Raw genomic sequence first — 19,716 nt, 5'->3', positions numbered from 1 at the left:
TTCAGTTCAGTTCAGTTCAGTCACTCAGTCGTGTCCGACTCTTTGCGACCCCATGAATCGCAGCACGCCAGGCCTCCCTGTCCATCACCAACTCCCGGAGTTTACCCAAACCCATGTCCATCGAGTTGGTGATGCCATCCAACCATCTCATCCTCTGTCGTCCCCTTCTCCTCCTGCCCCCAATCCTTCCCAGCATTAGATTAGCATAATTTTAAAATAAGGTTGAATGTGAAGATTAAGAAAAGACTTGTAGACTATTTTGGTGGGTAGGGGAGTCAACATTATCTGCAGGTTATGTTAAATTACAGATCTGTGTTTCCTGTGTTAGCTAAGAACTTATCTCAAGTGGTTTTAACATTTTTGATATTTGTAGACTCAGGTTCTTCCAAGTATTGACTTACTGAATCTCTTGTCGTATATTTTTGGTGTTGTATGTATTTCTAAATACCATTAACTTAAAATATATGATAAATACTTTTAGCACTCAAAAGTTTCAGAGGTTAATACTTAGGGAAATCTATGTACAACTTAGCAGATTTAGTATTTGTTAGTTGAAAAAAAGTGTGGAAATACACCATTAATCATAACTTCAAAGAGAATGAATTTAAAATACATTTTAAATTCTTTAAAAACACAACAATGAAAGTCAGCAAGAATGTGTGCTGCTCTTGATTGTGGTTTAATTGGTGGTTTCAAATAGTTTCATGTGGTTTTACCTATTGTATCTGCAGAAGGGACCGAAATGCTAAACAGTTTGCCCCTGCCATAGCAGTTATGCACCCTCTGATTCCTTTTCTTTTTTCTCTACTGCAGGTCAGACCATGGTGCTTTCTCAGCCCACCGTGGTTCAGCTCCAGGCACCTGGAGTCCTGCCCTCTCCTCAGCCAGTCCTTGCTGTTGCTGGGGGAGCCACGCAGCTACCTAATCATGTGATGAATGTGGTACCCGCCCCTGTGGCAGATAGCCCAGCAAATGGGAAACTTTCTGTGACTAAACCTGTTCTACAAAGTACAATGAAAAATGTGGGTTCCGATGTAAGTTATGAAGTTGAGTGCTTTTTTTAAATGCCTGATTTAAAAAATGAGAACAAAAAAGAAGGACACTGTTTTTGTTTTTTAAAGTTTGTTATATTGTGTCAAATGTGCTGAAATTGCACATCCAGTCTCTGGTGGAAAATTAGGGTAAGGCTTCTTTTGTAAGAATCTAAGTGAAAAGGTTTTAAAAAGTCCAGAGTGGTTTGACTAAGAGAGGTACGCATACCTTCCTCTTCTTTAATTCCTTCTTTTGAGCCTTTTCATCGCAATACTTCAGACTGTCACCCCCAACTCAATCATACACTAGTATTTTACAGGATTCTTTCATGTTTCCTGATTGAAATGTTTTTGGCAACGCCCCAGATAAGTCTGTAGACTTCTTTTTGGTCAGAGTTTATATTTAGCTTCTCTCGTAACTTACTGAAGAGTTTTCACCACTGCATAACGATGACTTGCTGCTCTTAGGAATTCTGTTTCTTAATGATTATTTAGTTTTTTCCCATCTTTGCAAACCTTCAGATTTTCTGTTATAGGGACTTTTTGTAATTTATAAATCACAGAAAGTTTCCTAAGATCTGTCACAGCCTAAAACCAGTTATAGTACTTGCCAGCTAATTCTTGCTTTCTTTAAAAGTGATACAAAATACCTTACGTTATGTGTTAAATAGTAATTGAACATTATGGGCCTGAAGTTCAAAGAAAGTTAAAATCAAGTAGTTAGTCTGAAAGTGGATTCTATAAAATCATGACTGGGAAAGCAAAACAAACCCTATATCTTTTTTTTAAATAAAAATGTTATGTTACCTTTTCTTTAGGTATTGCAAAGTATTTTTAGAATCCTGTGAGTTATGTAACATATATTATACTACTGACAGATCTGTCTACTAGAATTTATTAACTAGCATTTCAGTAGGCATTTTTTTGTAGAATTGCTCTACTGTTGCATAAACACAGCCAAGTAATCTCCATCAGCAATATTGTAAAGACCCATAACAAAAGAATACTATCTACTGGAGTAGAACATCGAAATTCTACAGTAATTCCCACAGTTTATATAGGTATTGAAAACAGTGTGTGCCAATACATGCAGGAGGAACAGTAGTGTTATATGAGAATAGACACATAGAACAGGATTGAGCCTGACTGTTATGTTAGTTTGCGTACTGAAAAAGGTAAGCGCGCAGTGCTGTGGCATAATAGACACGAATGCATAGTGTGTGCTTCAGGTGAAGATGAAATGATGTGAAGCTGAGATTTGCTTTAAAATACTCTATGTGGAGGTGATGAGCACAGAACAGAGGAAACATGATGAGCAAAAAAATGTTGGTACTCACTGAGGGTAGGTTTGTAGTCTTTCTTTCCTTTTGGTGTTTGAGAAGTTTTCTACAATAAGTAAATGAACAACAATAACAAAAATATAAAAATATTTCATAATATTTTCAACTAAAAAATCATACATCCAACTTTTCAATTAAAGTTTTTCACAGGAGAATGATGTTCACAGGGAAATTCTATTTCATTTCTGGTGATTGGTCTGTTCGAATGATGTTTCTTCTTGACTAAGTTTTGGCAGGCTGTATGTTTCTAGAAACCTGTGTACTTCTAGGTTGTCCAGTTTGTTGGCATATAACTGTTCATAGTATCCTTTTATGATTTTTTGTGTTTCTGTGGTATCAGTTGTTGTTTTTCCTCTTTCATTTCTTATTTTGTTTATCTGGGTTCTTTTTGTTTTCTTCTAGGTGAGTGTGGCTAGAGGCTTGTTGATTTTATATTTTCAGAAGACCAGCTCTTGTTTTATTGATCTTTTCTGTTGTTTTTGGATCTTTATTTTATTTATTTCCTCTCTGATTTTATTATTTCTTTCATTTTGCTGATTTTGGGTTTTGTCGGTTCTTTTTTTCCTAATTCGTTTAGGTGTCAGGTTAGGTTATTTGAGATTTTTCTTGTTTCTTGAGGAAGGCCTGTATGGCTGTGAACTTCCCTTTTAGAACTGTTTTTGCTACATCCCATAGATTTTAGAAAGCTGTGTTTTCATTTTCACTTGTCTTGAGGTATTTTCTGATTTCCTCTTTGATTTTATTGTTGACCCATTTTTTGTTTAGTGGCTTGTTGTTTAGCCTCCATGTGTTCATTCTTTTCCCGTTTTTCTTACTGTGGTTGATTTCTAGTTTCATACTGTTGTGGTCAGAAAAGACGCTTAAAATAGTTTCTGTTCTGAACAAGGATTTTGAAAATGATCACTTAAAATTTTCTTTTAATAGTTTTTAAATTGTGAATTTGAATGTTTTTTTCTGTAATACTCACAAATAAAACTTGCAATAGGAAATATTCAAAGTTGTCTATAGGTAATTTGTTTAGACATTAAAAATATGTATTTTGAAATATTTTAGCCATGAAAAAGGTAATGGCTAATTAGAAATTTTGAAAATATTGATGTATATGACATCTATATATTTTGTGATTACCAACATTTTTGATTACCAATCATCCTTCAATGATTACCAACATTTTTTTGCTAATCATGTTTCCTCTGTTCTGTGCTCATCACCTCCACATAGAGTATTTTAAAGCAAATCTCAGCTTCACATCATTTCATCTTCAATTGAAACACACACTATGCATTAGTGTCTATTATGCCACAGCACTGTGTGCTTACCTTTTTTAGTACTCAAAATAAACTAACATAATAGTCAAGCTTAATCCTGTCTATTTTCATATAACACTACTGTTCCTCCTTCATGTATTGGCACACACTGTTTTCAATGTTAAAAAATCTTAACATATTTTAGTCTACATTCATAGAATTATAACATTCAATCATTGGACGGTCCAGAGGAACATAGCTAGGATGGGAGATGGTCTAGAAACCATGTCATGGGGAGAAGATTGGTTTAAGAGTTGGTATGATTCAGTCAGCTGAAGAAGAGAAGACTGAAAGTAGAGCCATCTTCTAGAAAATAAAGGTTGTCATTTGGAAAATAGGATAACTGTTCTGGGTTATTCCAGAGGATTCATCTAGAACAGGTGCAGATAAGTAATAGAAAGTCAAAGTCAAAGTCACTAAGTCATGTCCGACTCTTTGCGATCCCATGTATGTACACTCCATGGAATTCTCCAGGCCAGAATACTGGAGTGGGTAGCCAGCTGTTCCCTTATCTTCCCAATCCAGGGATCAAACCCAGGTCTCCCACACTGCAGGCGGATTCTTTACCAGCTGAGCCACCAAGGAAGCCCAAGAATACTTGAGTGGGTAGCCTACCCTTTCTTCAGTGAATCTTCCCGACCCAGGAATCAAACTGGGGTCTCCTGCGTTGCAGGCTGATTCTTTACCAGCTGAGCTACATGGGAAGCCCAAGTTATAGAAAAATTTTCTTCTAAGAGTTTTTGATGCAGTAATTCTATTTAAAAACAAGAAGAGATCATTGTTTTTCTTCTAGGCTTAATATCTGAATAATGAGCATCTTAATGTTGGCAGTCATCATTGTATGTCACTGACACACATTCTGTAATCTTTATAAACATTTCAATTAATTATTTGTCGGTCTATTAGCCAGACATCCTTTAGAAGTTCTTTGATGTGAAAGACTATGTCTGTTTTGCTTTTAAACTCTTTGAGTGCTTTGCAAATTTGGTGAATAATGCAGTCAACATTGAAAAACTGGGGGATGTGTGAGATGAGAAAGTGTAGAACCAACAAGTATTAGCTTTTTTAAAAAGCAATAATTATTGACTAGCATTCTTATTATTTTTAAAAATTCAGAGTTGACAGTGTTATACAAGAAAGATTCAAGTACTGTATGTCTGGTGCAAGAGACGTAAAGACGATTAGAATACATTTTCTAGTCAACCTGCATTGAGACTTTTGTGCTTGTTTTTTCTTGACTAGTAGCACATCAGGGAGTGAGCCAAACCTTTTCAGTATGAGTTTTCTGTTAGAGGTTTTGACTTAATGTTTATTTCAAGTTAAGAAACATCAGTCTGTCCTCTATCAGCTGCGCAAGCCATTCAGGAACCCAGGATAAATCTGTTCCAGAAGGAGCTGCAGAAAACTTTGATCTGCTCACATATGTAGTCTCCTGTGACCTCAACAGTGTGTGTGTTTGTTAGACTCAAGTCCTATTAAATTAGGATAAATTTGAGTTAGTATAACCCCGATTCAAAATGGCCAAAATGAAAACTTTTTCAGCAAGCGATTTTTTGTGTGTTTTTAAACCACAAAATGTGGTGGAAAAGTTGTAATTCGGTACCAAAAAAAAGTGTATCAGTTTTTTGTGGCTTTATATTGCTGACATGGCTTCTTTTTTTCTACCTTTTTTGTTCTTTTCGTTTGGCTGGTTTCACTCTCCAGAGGTCTGCTCCTGCCATAAAGTAGCATTTTTAGCATACCATATTCTGCAAACTACATTAACTGCCACATTTTCTGTTATGAAACAGTTTGCCTGGTTCAAATTATAATCTCACTCGTCCTGCCTTTTGCTGGTAAATCTGTTCTGTTTAACTCTTGGAAACCTCACCTAAGTCTTCAAGAAATATGGTTGGTTTTTGGCTCAGATCCTGATGGAAAAAATGAACATGGTCTCTCATTTCAGTGTAGAAATTCTCTTAAGCAGTTTCTTAGTAAATGGTAATCTTGGAACTACAAAGATGCCTTCATGGGAGAACATGCTTATCTTTCTTTTAAGTGCTATTGAATGTTGCCAAACATCAAACCGAGGGCTTGGAAACAGCAATCTGTTTAAATCTGCATTGAATACTTCCACTTACCCATTATAATTCCATAAAGTTCACAAGACATCATGGTCCTAGTTTTAAGGCTATGGAGCTACAACATTGTTTTGGTTACTAGGACACCAGAGCAGGAAAAGAAGAGTGGTGAAATTCTATTTTAAATGCCGCGAGTGGGTCAAGATGGAGCAAAAACCCTTAACAGAAATCAGTTGGTGGAAACAATGGAAAGAAAATGATCAGAAACAAGTTCAGAACTTGCAGTAACATCAGATGGGAGACTGATGAAGGGGCACAGGCTATGCTGACAGGAGGCTGCAGGTCTTCCTCTCAGTCCACTCACTCCACGGAGCATCTTCCAAACCCCTTATTACTTTAGACCCTCTGTTTTGTTCTTCACTTAGTGACCTTGACTCCTTCCATCCCAGTCCCTTCCCTTTGGGAGTCCCTGTCCTGGGTCACTAGAGCCATCATGAGAATGTGGGTGCTGGGGGATCCCTTTCCACTGGCCTTGGGTATTAGAATGGTGTGAAGGGGATTCCCTTGGCATACATACCAAATTGAAACTTTGTGTTTCTTTCCTGTGGGGACAGTGTTACATAGTTAAGTTCAAGAATTCAGGTATTATTAGTATTGTCAGCAAGGGGGTGATGTGATACTGGCCCAGATGGTGCTGTACACACAGTGTTCCTTTATTGCAGTGGCGGAATGCTGAAGTTGGGAATTGACTACATTTACAGCAAGCAGTAAGCAGGCCTCCTCCTTGTCCAGAGGGAGATGTTACCTCATCTCTCAAGGTCAACCCTGAGAAATGGCCTGGGTAAAGAGTGGTCAGGGCTTTGTATTCTTGTCTTACCTAGGAGGATGTGTAGTAGCAGGACTCACAGGGTACTCCCTAAAGGAGTAGCTTCCAAGAAAAGTATGAATCTAAAACAATCTGTTTACAATGCAAAGCAGTGCAGAGAAACTGTTAGAAAGATGGAGAGTGTCTGTGTTCTATTTCAGGAAAAAAAAAAGTGCAACTACTGAACATTCAAGATGCTTCTTTTGTCTGTAAACCCACAAATAGATACTCTGTTAGGTCAAAGTGTGAGCTGAATAGCCTTGAATTATGTGACTACCTTAGACCTAAGAAGATAAATAGTGAATAAATAATGAACCTTTTAGTAACTAAATTCTTAAGCAACAGAGACATTGAGATCATGATATTTCTTTAGGCTATAAAGTAGAGGAATCCATCAGAACAAATTCAACAGGAAGATGTAGAGATCTGAAAAGCTATCCAGATTCTAGTAAAGAAATTACTTCTGTGCTGACTACTTTTTGGCTTTGCTGCTACCAGACACTCTGCACGTAAAAGAAAAACGTGCTTTGTTAAAATATTTTCAGTTCCTTTTTAGATGGAGATTTGGGGCTCCTAAAAATTTATCCTGAATAAAGACGTTGGCAAGTAATCTCTTCTGTGGTTACAGTAGCTTTGGAATGAGAAGTGAACAGATTTTTTTTTCCCTGATGTGTTGCATTAGGTTAGATTTATGTCATGGCAACTTTAACATTCTTTATCCTTTATTTCTCAGTTTAGCATCTTGATAAGGTTAATAAATAATTATTTTTAGAGGGATGCTGATTTATATCTTAATAAATAATTAAATGCTTCTGTCCTTTCTCTGATTTCTCTTCCTATAAACTACCCCTGGAGACGCATTCTTAGGAAGGCAGTCTTCCCATGACCTAGATGCTTTCTAGCCATTTTGTTTCCCTGCTCAGAAGCAATCATTGTTGCCAGTTTTTTGTGCATTCTTTCTGAGATAGTTCTTTAGTATATAAGAATATATCTTTTTACCTATTTACCTGTTTTATGGAAATGGTAACATACTATGAACACTGTCCTGCATGTCACTCTTCTCAGTATATCTTAGAGATTTTTTGACAGCAGTGCATAAAAAGTTTTCTTATTATTTTAATAGGTGCATGGTAGTCTTATCTCATACAGCTGTCATAATCATTTAAGAGTTTTGTGGGGTTTTTTTCTTTGTAAACATTCCTCCATTGAATAACTTGGTACTTATTTCAGTTTGTTCATGTGAAAGTATATCTGTAGGAGAAATTCCTGGAACTGAAACTGGAGCGTCAGAAGCTATGTAGTTTTTCACCCTAGGGGAAATTGTAATTTGTTCTTCTACTTTAAATGTGTAAGAAAGACAGTCACAGGGTTTCTTAATGGAACCCATCGATAGATTTCAGTGTTTCCATAAACAAGTTCTCTTTTCTTCACCTCACTCTGTTCCTTGCATAATTGCTTGTAATACTTTGTATGCATGTACATTTGTCTGGAAAGAGAGTCCTTAGCTTCTGCCTTCCATGGCCTTTTGAGGTGAATGAAAGTCCTTGTTTACTTGGGGTTTTTTAATAGCTTAGTTGGACTAAAATTCATATACTATGGAGTTTATCTTTTTATTTTTAAAAATTATTTATTTTTTGGCTTCGCTGGGTCTTCATTGCTATGCACAGGCTTTCTCTAGTTGCAGCAAGTGGGGGCTACTCTCTCATGGCAGTGCATGCGCTTCTGATTGTGGTGGCTTCTCTTGTTGCAGAGCATGGGCTCTAGGGTGCTTGGGCTTCAGTAGTTGTGGCACATGGGTTTGGTTGCCCTGCCACATGTGAAATCTTACTGGACCAAGGATCGAACTTGTGTCTTCTGCATTGGCAGGTGGATTCTTAGCCACTGGACCACCAGGGAAATCTGAGTTTACCCTTTTAAAATGTACTATTTAATGATTGCTTAGTATATTCTCAGAATTATGCAACTGTTACTAATGTTTAATTCTAGGATATTTCATCACCCTAAAAAGAAACTCCATTCCTGTTAGCAGTCTTTCCTCATCCACCATCCTCTTCAACCCCTGGCAGCTACTTCCTAATCTGCTTTCTGTATAAGGGAAAGTGAAAGTTGCTCAGTTGTGTCCGACTCTTTGTGACCCCATGGACTATACCGTCCATGGGATTCTCCAGGCCTGAATACTGGAGTGGGTAGCCTTTCTCTTCTCCAGGGGATCTTCCCAACTCAGGGATCAAACCCAGGTCTCCCACATTGCAGGTGGATTCTTTACCAGCTGAGCCACAAGGGAAGCCCAAGAATACTGGATTGGGTAGCCTATCCCTTCTCCAGCAGATCTTCCTGACCCAGGAATTGAACCAGGGTCTCCTGCACTGCAGGTAGATTCTCTACCAACTGAGTTATCAGGGAAGCCTGCCTTCTGTATGGAGTTGCCTATCCTGGACATTTCATATCAATAGAATTATATATGATGTAGCTTTTGTGTATGACTTCTTTCACGTAGCAAAATATTTTTCAAGATGCATTTATGTGGTATATTTCAATGTTTACTCCTTTTTATGGCCAAATAATAGTCCATTTTTCAGATATACCACATTTGGGTTATCCATTCATCAGTTGATGGACATTTGGGTGGTCTCCGCTTTTAGGCTATTAGGAATAATGCTGCTTTGAAAATTCATGTACAAGTTTTTGTAGTCTTTTAAAAACAATTTTTAGTATATAAAGAGTGTTTACAAATCAGAAAGATGCAAGTTAACCCAACAATCAAATGGACAAAATAAGTGAATAGATAATTTACAAAGGAAAATGACAAATTATTTCAATGAAAGTATCATTGGCTATATAGTCCTGAAGGTGTGTATTCTCCAGAACATTATTGCTCTACAAATGTGTGAAAGAATATTAATTGTTAACAGAAGAGAACTTTTGACTGGTTAAAGATGGTTAACAAATAATACTCAAAGATTAAACCTGTTATGGTTAACATTTTCTATTGTTCTTACCACCCTTGATTATGAGTTTTAAAGGAAAGTTCTTTTTTCTTTTCCTATAACTCCTTAGTGTTATGTTTGTACTGCAGTCTTGTGTGTGTGTGTGTGTGTGTGTGTGTGTGTACATGTATACCAGACCTTGTATATGGTAATAATTTCAAATTTTAAAAAGTTGTAAAAACAAAACTAGTGCAGAAAACACCCATGTGCCTTTACCTGGATTCACCTGTTGTTAACATTTTACCACATTTGCTTTATCAGTTAGTTTTATTTATCTGCCTATCTATACATCTGCATATATATATATATATATATATATATATATATATATATACATGTACACACACACACACACATTTTTTTCCTGAACTATTTTACAGTAAGTTATATACCTTATAATTCTTTACCCTTAAATATGTCAGTGTGTATTTCCTCAGAATAGGGATATTTTCTTACATACCCACAGTAAAGTGAAGTCGCTCAGTCGTGTCTGACTCTTTGCGACCCCGTGGACAGTAGCCTACCAGGCTCCTTCGTCCGTGGAATTTTCCAGGCAAGAATACTGGAGTGGGTTGCCATTTCCTTCTCCAGGAGATCTTCCCGACCCAGGGATTGAACCCGGGTCTCCCACATTGTAGACAGACACCTTACTGTCTGAGCCACCAGGGAAGTCACAGTACAGTTATCACCTTCATAAATTTGTGTTTGTAAAATACTTTATTCAGCTGTCAATATGACAGTTTTATCACTTGAGTTTTTCTCCCTCCAATATAGGATCCCTGTAGGGTCAGATATTGCATTGAGATGTCATATCTCTTTGACTTCTTTTAATCTGGAGCATTTCCATAGCCTTTTTCTTTTTGACGCTTCTGAGAAGTTCAGCTCTTTTCTAATATAGTTTTGATAAGTACTTTACATTTATTTTCACGTAGTCCTATTTGATTCTCTCAAAATCCTTGTAAAGTGGGGTTTATTCCCATTTTACCATTGAATGAATCAATTGGTTAAATATTTCAGTCAAGGCCATATTACTTAGATGGCTGATATTGATGAAGTGGTATATACCAGACACTTTGTAAGTGCGTAAAACCTCCTAATGGCCTTCTCAGGCAAATGAGAGTCCTGATAAATACAGAATAAGGAGCAGACTGAGGGATCTTAGGAGAAGTGTGAATTAGATTTTTATTCTTAGGCTCTGGTTTTCTGCTTTTGTATGAATTAAATGGGATTTCCCGATTTTGTCTGTTTTTGTTTTAATCTGATATTTAATATTTGAAATCTGTAAAAAATAAGAGCTGGAATGAAAGCAGATATTTGCAATATTACTTTAGTTGAACAGTTTATCAGAGTATCTCTGAGGTACATTGTTGATGGAATTAAGAATTTTTGTTTCCTCACCCAGTTTATTCATAGCTGCAGGATATTTCTTTTTAGTGAAACTTATAGTTCAGTGGTAAAAAATCTGCCTGCAATGCAGGAGCCACGGGAGACATGAGTTTGATCCCTGGGTCTGGAAGATCCCCTGGAGGAGGAACTGGCCACCCACTGCAGTATTCTTGCCTGGAGAATCCCATGGACAGAGGAGCCTGGTGGGCGACAGTCTGTGCGGTGGCACAGAGTCGGACATGACTGAGCAACTTAGCACAGCATGGCATGTGTAGGGTACATTACAGTTTACAGAGAGCCTTCATGTCCATTACTCATTTGATCCTCACCTCCGTCATATGACCTGCGATAATGGAGTTAGGATTCAAGCCTTGGCCTTCCCTCAGTTCAGCACTGTTGTCATTACTTTGTGCTCCGTTAATGAGGCTTTACTTTCAAGGCAGCCCTGATGCAGTGCCAACTTCAAATTATCCATAGCTTGAAACTTGCTGTTCCCCTTTTCTCTCTCTCTACAAATGTATTCTCTTAATTAAGAAAAAAAATTCAAGCAGATGGTTTTAAGTTTGGTGAGACAAAGTAGAAAGATTGACTTTATTTGAACAGTCTGGGGTCAGATAAAACAGCAAAGTTAATAGCATCCATATTTTATGATACAGTAGTTGTTATTGTGGTACATGGTAATTAAGCACACATGTTTAACATCAGTACTAGAGCCATTTTGTTTTCGGATTGGATGAGACCTTTAGAGGATTAAAGTGTCAATTTCAAGTAGACAAAATTTATTTCTTTTTTATTTAATTGAATAAAGTTTTGTTTGATATAATGAAGAGGTTAATCAGTGACAGTGTTTGCTTTATACATCAGTTTAGAGAGAAAGATTCAGCAGAATGAGAATTAGAACTGATAGATGTATAGTCACCTAGTGGTTCATTTACCTGTATGTTACCAATACTTGATCTGTCTTGAGCTTGTGTGAGATGTTGGGATATATTTCTTAGCGGTAAAATATTTTATTATCTTCATAGCCATTCAGGACTTTGAAGTTCATTTTTTAGCAATGTCACAGAATCAAGGGTCTAAATAGTCTATTTTATTTGTAAGAAGAACATGTCTTGTAGTGTTTATCAGTAACTTAAAATGAAACATAATGCAAAGAGACTTTGGATTTTGACTCTTAAATTGATCCAACCTTCAAAAAGTATTTGTCCGTTTGTGAAAGTTCTCCTTTTATGAGAGTCTTTCTTACAGTCAAATGAATGTTTAATAATGAAACACTATGTTTTATAGTACAGTGGCACTGAAGGGAGAGTATTTTTCTACTTTTCCAAGGCATAATGCTTGGTGAAAGAGTTGTCTGAAGGCAGGATGATCAGAAGCAGGGACTGGCTAGCTGTTCTCTCATCTCAATCATGCTGAATCATCTTATATGCCCACAGGGAGATGTGTCAATTGATTAATGGGCCAGAGTATTGATTTTATGTTTGTAGACTGCTAACAGAGGAGGGTAAACTTCCAGATACAAGCAGTTCCATAAACCTTTAATTTCAAACAGGCACATAATTAAAGTAACCACACAGTTCCCTGCGTTTAGAGTTCCTTACTGTAATGCAGGACTTCCTGTTTTGTATTTAAAAACAGTGTGGAGCTGTTGTGTAAGTAGCACTGGTCTTGAAATTAACTGCCCTAAATTCTAGCCTTGATTCTTCTACTCTAACAGTATCGAATGATGAGCCTTATTTTAAATAATCTTGAAAACTATAACAATTTCAACAAGAGGAGATTAATTAAATGTATTATGGAACATCAATATAATTGAAATACTGTGCTGCCATTCACATGGCATGTCAAAGATGATCATGATATCTTGTATGTGAAAAAAATCAGTTTACAAAACAGTAATTACAGATAGTCCTTTTTTTTTTTAATATCCTCCCCTGTCAAACAAACAATATGTGTATGTTTAATATGAAAATTTTATTGTTTTTACTCTCGAAAATACAGAATAATTTAAATATTTTATTCAGTTAGCTGAAGATAGCTTGCTGAGATGTACAGTTGGAGCTCTGTGTTTGGAAATTCCTTTGGACTTCATATATTTTTACTGTATTCATCCTTTGTATTTATTGGTAATACTGAGTATTTACTGCATTTTCAGAACTATTGTTATCTCTTTCTATGGGAAGAAATGAATATTTGGCTACAGGTGGTTTTCATTTTTTTAGTATGAGGCATGTGCACTGACAGCCTTTGAAACTTTATGCTGTATAATATGCAGGTGCTTTTATTGTTTATAGAAATCCCTAATCCTGTTTGAAATTTATTAAGTAGTGTGCCATCTGTGAGCCTCCCCAGAGTCCATACATTAATCCGCCTTTAAAGTAAGGTTACCTTTTATCCGACTTTTAGTATAAGCTCTTCCATCTGGGAACCTTCTCTTTTATGTGCTTGCTCAGTGTTCTGTGTACTTCAGCACTCTAGTGTTAAGTATTAATTAGGGACACTGGCATTCTCAGTAACAATGAAGATAACTAAGAGTAATAGTAGATTGAACAAAGTGGCATTGGCCAGAAGATAGTTTGAAGTTGATGAATAATTAAATCCATCATGATTTGCCACTGCTCTGTGTGTGTGGTGTTTAGCATTATTGAAGAGTGGGATAGTTATGCTACAGGGAAATTTTGTGGATTGATGATTATGGAAGTCAGCATTCTTGTGAAGTTTCAGTTAAAAAAGAAAAAAAAAGGGGGGAAAGATACACTTTTTGACATCTCATGTAATATTTCTTTTCCTTGGGGATTTTCTTTTTTTTTTTCCTTATGGATTCTGATTGCTCAGTTGGATTTGGTATACCTCTATTTCTAGAAACTGTAGTATGGGGTGGGAATTGCGTTGTTATTTCAAAAGAATCAGCATTAAATTATTTAATTTTATTTATGTATCTCAGTAAAAGTTATTAAACAGCCACAGTAAAATGTTTACTTTTTTAAAAGTCCTTTACAAAACAGAGAAGTCAGAAATTCTGTCATCTGTATACTTACAATAATAAATTTAATATTATTTGGTTCTTTTTATGGACTTAATTTTCACATTAATTATGTCACATTCTGAAATAGACTAATGCTAAAACACGTTTCACATCTTTGTTTAGAAAATATGACAAAAATAATTTTGGTCAGTAAGTTTTGATTATGGTAGATATTGTGGGTCATATCACATAGTTTTGGCTTCCAAGGTATAAAATCTAGGAAAAGAGAGGAAAAAGTCAGCATTTTTGAAACAGAGCATTCAGCTGTATCTTCTGAATTATAAGGTGTAAGTAATTCAGACAATATTAAAAACTCCAAGTGGTCTATCATAATTAAGAGTTTGGATGGTCCTTAGAATTAGCTTAGTAGAGGAGATAGCATTCTAAATCAGAACAAACAGTATGAATAAAGGAACAAGTTAGATGTGTGTGAAGATCATGGAATAACCTTGATTGAAAGGTATGGTGTGAATAGCTGTAGAGTTAGGAAATTAGAGTGGTCACATTATGGAAGATTTTGAAAGCAAAGGTGGGTAGGTAAAATACATGACTAGCTTGCTTTTGCAATGGAGTAGCAAGATTAAAATGTTTTTAGGAGAAGAAAGTTATCTTAAAAATGGTAGACAGAAGGAGCTTGAAGCCAGTTGAAGTAGTTAGAAGGCTGCTGCAGTAGTCTGGAGATGAGTTAATGTGTGCCTGCGTTAGGAGAATGGCAGTGGAATTAGAGAAGAAGGAATGACAGGCACACTTTCACTGGAATTAACTTGGTTGTTCGTATATCTTCAATACATATTTAGTGAGTAAATAAGAGGTTGAGAGAGGCAGTAAATTTAGGAAATGAAAGAAAAATAGGTTACTAGTCACACCATTCTTTATATCCTGAGAGATACCATTGACAGAAGATCAATAGATTTTAAAGAATAGGTAGAGGGGAGATAATGAATTCAGTTGGCACATGGTGAATTTGAAGTGATGTTAATTCTACCAGTAGAAGTGGCTCTGTAAGTAACTGGATAGATGGTTCTGAAAAACAGTCAAGTAATTCAGGGCCTGTGATATAGATTAAAGCTGTATGTATACATATATATATAGTATTTCTAAAGGGAAAATTGGAAGATCAATAAATAAATCTTATTTATTATCTATCAATAAATAAGTCTTATTTCTGATGAAAACACCAGAAGGAATCATTTAACAGGTTTTAGAAGGCCTTATTTAATCATTTGATTTCAGTTTCTTTCATTTGAGTATTTTTTTTTAAAGAACCAGTAAGCGATCTTTTGAACAATTTGTTTAAAGATAATTATAAAAATCAATATATTCTTCACTGATCTGATTCTAAAATCCAACTATTTTTGATTTACTGTAACTTTTCCTAGATTGCTGTGCTAAGGAGACAGCAACGTATGATTAAAAATCGAGAGTCAGCTTGTCAGTCCCGCAAGAAGAAGAAAGAATACATGCTAGGCTTAGAGGCAAGGTTAAAGGCAGCCCTTTTGGAGAATGAGAAGCTGAAGAAAGAGAATGGTTCACTGAAGCGGCAACTGGATGAAGTTGTATCAGAGGTGAGTGCTAGTTAGTGACAGAGCCGAGATGATGGGTTGAAGTATTCTTTTTTCCTGATAAAGCAATTGGAAATTTTACATTTTAAGTTAAATTTTGTAAAATAATAATAGGAAAAGGCAGGCACAATAAGCCCAAAAACATTTGTAGTAAGGATAAAGTGTTGGAAAGAGGAGCTTTTGAATTGTACCTCTCAAGCTGTGTACAAAAATTGTCTCCTTTTCCTGGCTTTCTTCTCCCTTATTATCATAGCACCCTTTCTCTCTCTTTTTTTTTTTTTTTGACTAAATGAATCACATCAAGTCTCCTAAGTAGTCCCACTAGGTCTTCCCTTTTAAAAGAGTAAACAATACAAAATTTAAAAATTTAATGTGTTCTCAGTTCACCCAACCACTATACTATACTTTGTATTTTGTTGCTATGCGTCCCGAGGCTAATCATCTCAATTCTGTTCATGAAATCTGCTGCTTTCAGAATTTCCTATCGCAGTGCTTTCTTGAACCAAACAGATGCCTCTGCCTAGTGAATGGTACTTTTTTGTCTGACTGTGCAGTGTAGCATGTGGGATCTTCATTCCCTGACCAGGGATCAAACCCATGCTCCCTGCAGTGGTAGCATGGAGTCCTAACCACCGGACTGCCAGGGAATTCCCTGGAGACTGGCTTCTTACATTGCTCTTTCCATCTTGCCCTGAGCACATGGGAATATTCCATTGTGTTACTGGAAACAGTGATTTAAGAGAGAGACAAATTACTAAAGTACAGTGCCTTGGATTCTTTGAAGATTCATAAAAACATAAAATTGTTGAATTCTTTCCTTTTGGGTGAAGGGGCCTCTGCAACAAGGGTTGCTATGTTTCTTCTCTCCTACTCCTCTCATTTTTCTATCTCTGAAAGGCTCTGCTTTAGTCTTTTGAAAAGTACTGTTTCCTCATATTTGCATTTTGGTTTTCATTTAAGCATTCTCATAACTGGTAAAGAGGAGAGTTATTATCTTAGATGTTGCTTTTTGTGAGACTGATGTGTAATTCAATTATATTTAATATGATCATTTTCTTTAGAACCAGAGGCTTAAAGTTCCTAGTCCGAAGCGAAGAGCTATCTGTGTGATGATAGTTTTGGCATTTGTAATACTGAACTTTGGACCCATGAGGTAAGTGTATAGATATTTGTTTTGGATACTAATGCTAGAAATTTGAATTCTTATTATTTATTATTTTTGCTCTAGTCACAAGCTAGGGAAAAATGGATTTGTTTTTTCCTCCTCAGAGGCAAGATGACAGAAGAAAGATTGGTTCCTCTTTCTTGTTCTTCATGTAGGTCTGGCAGAAAGTAAAGTTCATGTTTTTTTTAAATGAAGGAAGCCTTATGTTATTAAACAGAGCACTGATAAAGCAGAATACCGAACTGAGAAAGATCATGGGCCCTGAAATTAGACTGAGTTCAAATCCTAGCTTCCCCACTTAGCCTAGTAACTTTGTTGTCTTATTCAAGTTACTTAATATCTCTATGCCTCAATTACTTACCTTTAAAATGTAATTATAATATTACCTCCCTTAATACTATGATACTTGAGTGTCAGTGATTATAAGGCACTTGAATCACTTCTTCCCTAACTAGAGCAGTAATTCTGTTTCCTCTTCAGTAGGTTTGGAACAGGAATTAATATAAATATTTTAAGCATTCTAGCTGTATTTGATACAGGTTTTCAGCTAAATCACAACTAAGAAATGCTGCATTTATGTTGAAATCATAGAATACTATAATTCAAAGGGATCTTAAAAATCATCTTTTTCAGATTCCCACTAACCATGGCATACTCTACACATGAACAAAATCAGCATCCTAGATGTTGAGGAGTCAAAGAGTAATTAGACAGGGGCCATGCCTTTAAAGATCTCATGATCCAGCTGGGAGGAGAGACATGTAAAAGGATGACTATAGCATAATGTGATAAATGTCATAACATCAGTATGAACAAAGTACTAAAAGAATATAAATGAGAATATGCATTCCTTGAGGAGAAGGTTCATGTCATAATGAAAGATGCTCAAAGCATTTTCTTTTGTTGAATGCCAAAATGATAAGGGAAATCCCAGAGAGGAAGCTGAATCTTAAAGTATGATGATCGTTTGCCTGGTGGAAAGTATGGGAAAGGCAGACCATGCAGAGGGAGCAGCATGGTAAAAGGCACAGTTATGAAATGGCTGACATGTTCAGAAAAAAAAGTGAAAAATTTGGTGCATTGTATGTATGTGGAGGTGTGTGTGAGGAAATATAGCTAGTGATATAAGTGTGGCCAGATCATGAAGGGCTTAGTATGCTGCTATGTGCAGTGCTACTATAAACCAGTCATTCCTGGGCTTTTAGGCAGAGGGTAACATAATCAGTTTCGTATCTTAGGAAGACGACTAAAATGACTCTGAGGGTGGTATTGAAAATGGTTTGGATGGAGGAGAAACTATTGACAGAGACCACATGGGATTCTGTTGATATATGTAAAGCAGTAGATGAGAGTCTAAACTTGGACTATGGTGATGGAAAGAATGGACTATCCCAGGGTACATCTATGATGTAAACCCTGTGGAATTTGATGATGAATACAGTGTGGAACGTGAGGAAGAAAAGAGAGAAAGTAAACATAATTCCAAAATTTCTCTCTCAAGGGAACTAATGGTGATACTCTCATATGAAGTAGCCAACATATAAAGATGAATAATTTCATGATGGAAAATAATGGTTTTTATTGTTAGTATAGGAGAAGGCAATGGCAACCCACTCCAGTACTCTTGCCTGGAAAATCCCACGGACAGAGGAGCCTGGTAGATTGTAGTCCATGGGGTCGAGAAGAGTCGGACACGACTGAGCGACTTCGCTTTCACTTTTCACTTTCAGGCATTGGAGAAGGAAATGGCAACCCACTCCTGTGTTCTTGCCTGGAGAATCCCAGGGACAGAGGAGCCTGGTGGGCTGCCATCTATGGGGTCGCACAGAGCGGACACAACTGAAGCGACTTAGCAGCAGCAGCAGCAGCAGCATTGTTAGTATAAATTTGAGATAGTGAGTAGATATTGGGAATTACCAATTATCTGATAGATAGACAGAGATGTGAGAAAAATAGAGGAAGAAGAAGAAGAATCTGAGGGACTCAGCATGAACAATAGATAGACCCAGGGAAAGACACTCAAAGTGAATAGGGTTGGGGACAAAATGAGAAGAAAATGATTTTCTGAAGCCAAGGATGAAAAGAGTTTCAGGAGGGGCTTGAGCAGTGGTATCACATGTTGAGGGCTTGGGAGAGGCAGAAAACTGAGATGAGAAAACTGAATTTGGTGATTAGCAAGTCAGTGGTAATCTTGGAAAGCAGATTTATTAGGGATAGGAGTAAAATTTGTATTAAAATTAGTTGAGAACTGAAAGGAATTATAAGTTGAATAATAATAATCTCTTTTTTATTTATGAAGATTTTAAACATAGAGAAAATAGTATAATAGTATAATTAACCCCCTTTTCACATGTTTGATGGCCAAACCAGGTCATTCCCATTTTATTTCTGTGTAGTTGTTTTCTAAAAATAAAGTCTAGATCTCATATTGGACTTTTGTTGTTGTTTGATGTTAGCACAATTCCCCAGAGCATTTGCAATCTCTTCATGGAGTCCCAGAGACCTAGCTTTTTAATTAGTTCACTAAGACAACTCAGCGAAAACTCATAATTCCAAGTTGACTTATTTTTGAAAGTTGACACTACACTAGACAAATTACATAAAATATGCTGAAGAGATATCTGAAGTAAGCATTTGAATTATTAAAAAAAATTTTTTACTACTTTTTTCATTATTTATTTTTGACATTTTACCCGTATTTTTTATATTAAAATTATTTTGTTTTTGTGTTTGAAAACTGGACTCCTTTTTCTTTTTAAAAAAATATTTATTTATTTCACTGCATCAGGTCTTAGTTGCGGCATGCAGGATCTTTCATTGTGGTGCACGGACTTTCTAGTTGTGGCATGTGGGCCCCCTAAGTTGTGTCACAAGGGTTCCAGTGTGCACGTGTGGGCTCAGTAGTTGTTGTGTGTGGGCTTAGTTATCCCATAGCATGTGGGATCTTAGCTCCCCACCCAGGGATCAAACCCCTGTCCCTTGCATTGC

At 36.4% G+C, this 19,716-nt stretch overlaps 1 protein-coding gene across 2 annotated transcripts in view; it reads left to right on the top strand.

Annotated features, from left to right (window-relative positions):
• The window catches only part of ATF6 (activating transcription factor 6), a 248,846-nt gene that overhangs the window by 34,087 nt on the left and 195,043 nt on the right, over positions 1-19,716 (top strand). For both annotated transcript variants that reach the window (XM_081491627.1, XM_081491629.1), the window contains exons 7-9: positions 814-1,034; positions 15,381-15,566; positions 16,625-16,716. In XM_081491627.1, coding sequence (XP_081347753.1) covers positions 814-1,034; positions 15,381-15,566; positions 16,625-16,716 — 499 coding nt within the window. The remainder of the gene's footprint in view (positions 1-813; positions 1,035-15,380; positions 15,567-16,624; positions 16,717-19,716) is intronic.

This window comes from Giraffa tippelskirchi, chromosome 5 (assembly GCF_054371585.1).
Source record: "Giraffa tippelskirchi isolate mGirTip1 chromosome 5, T2T-mGirTip1v1.2.pri, whole genome shotgun sequence".
Lineage (NCBI taxonomy): Eukaryota > Metazoa > Chordata > Mammalia > Artiodactyla > Giraffidae > Giraffa > Giraffa tippelskirchi.
The sequence above is the reverse complement of the archived record's forward strand: the minus strand, read 5'-3'. Positions and strand labels throughout refer to the sequence as shown.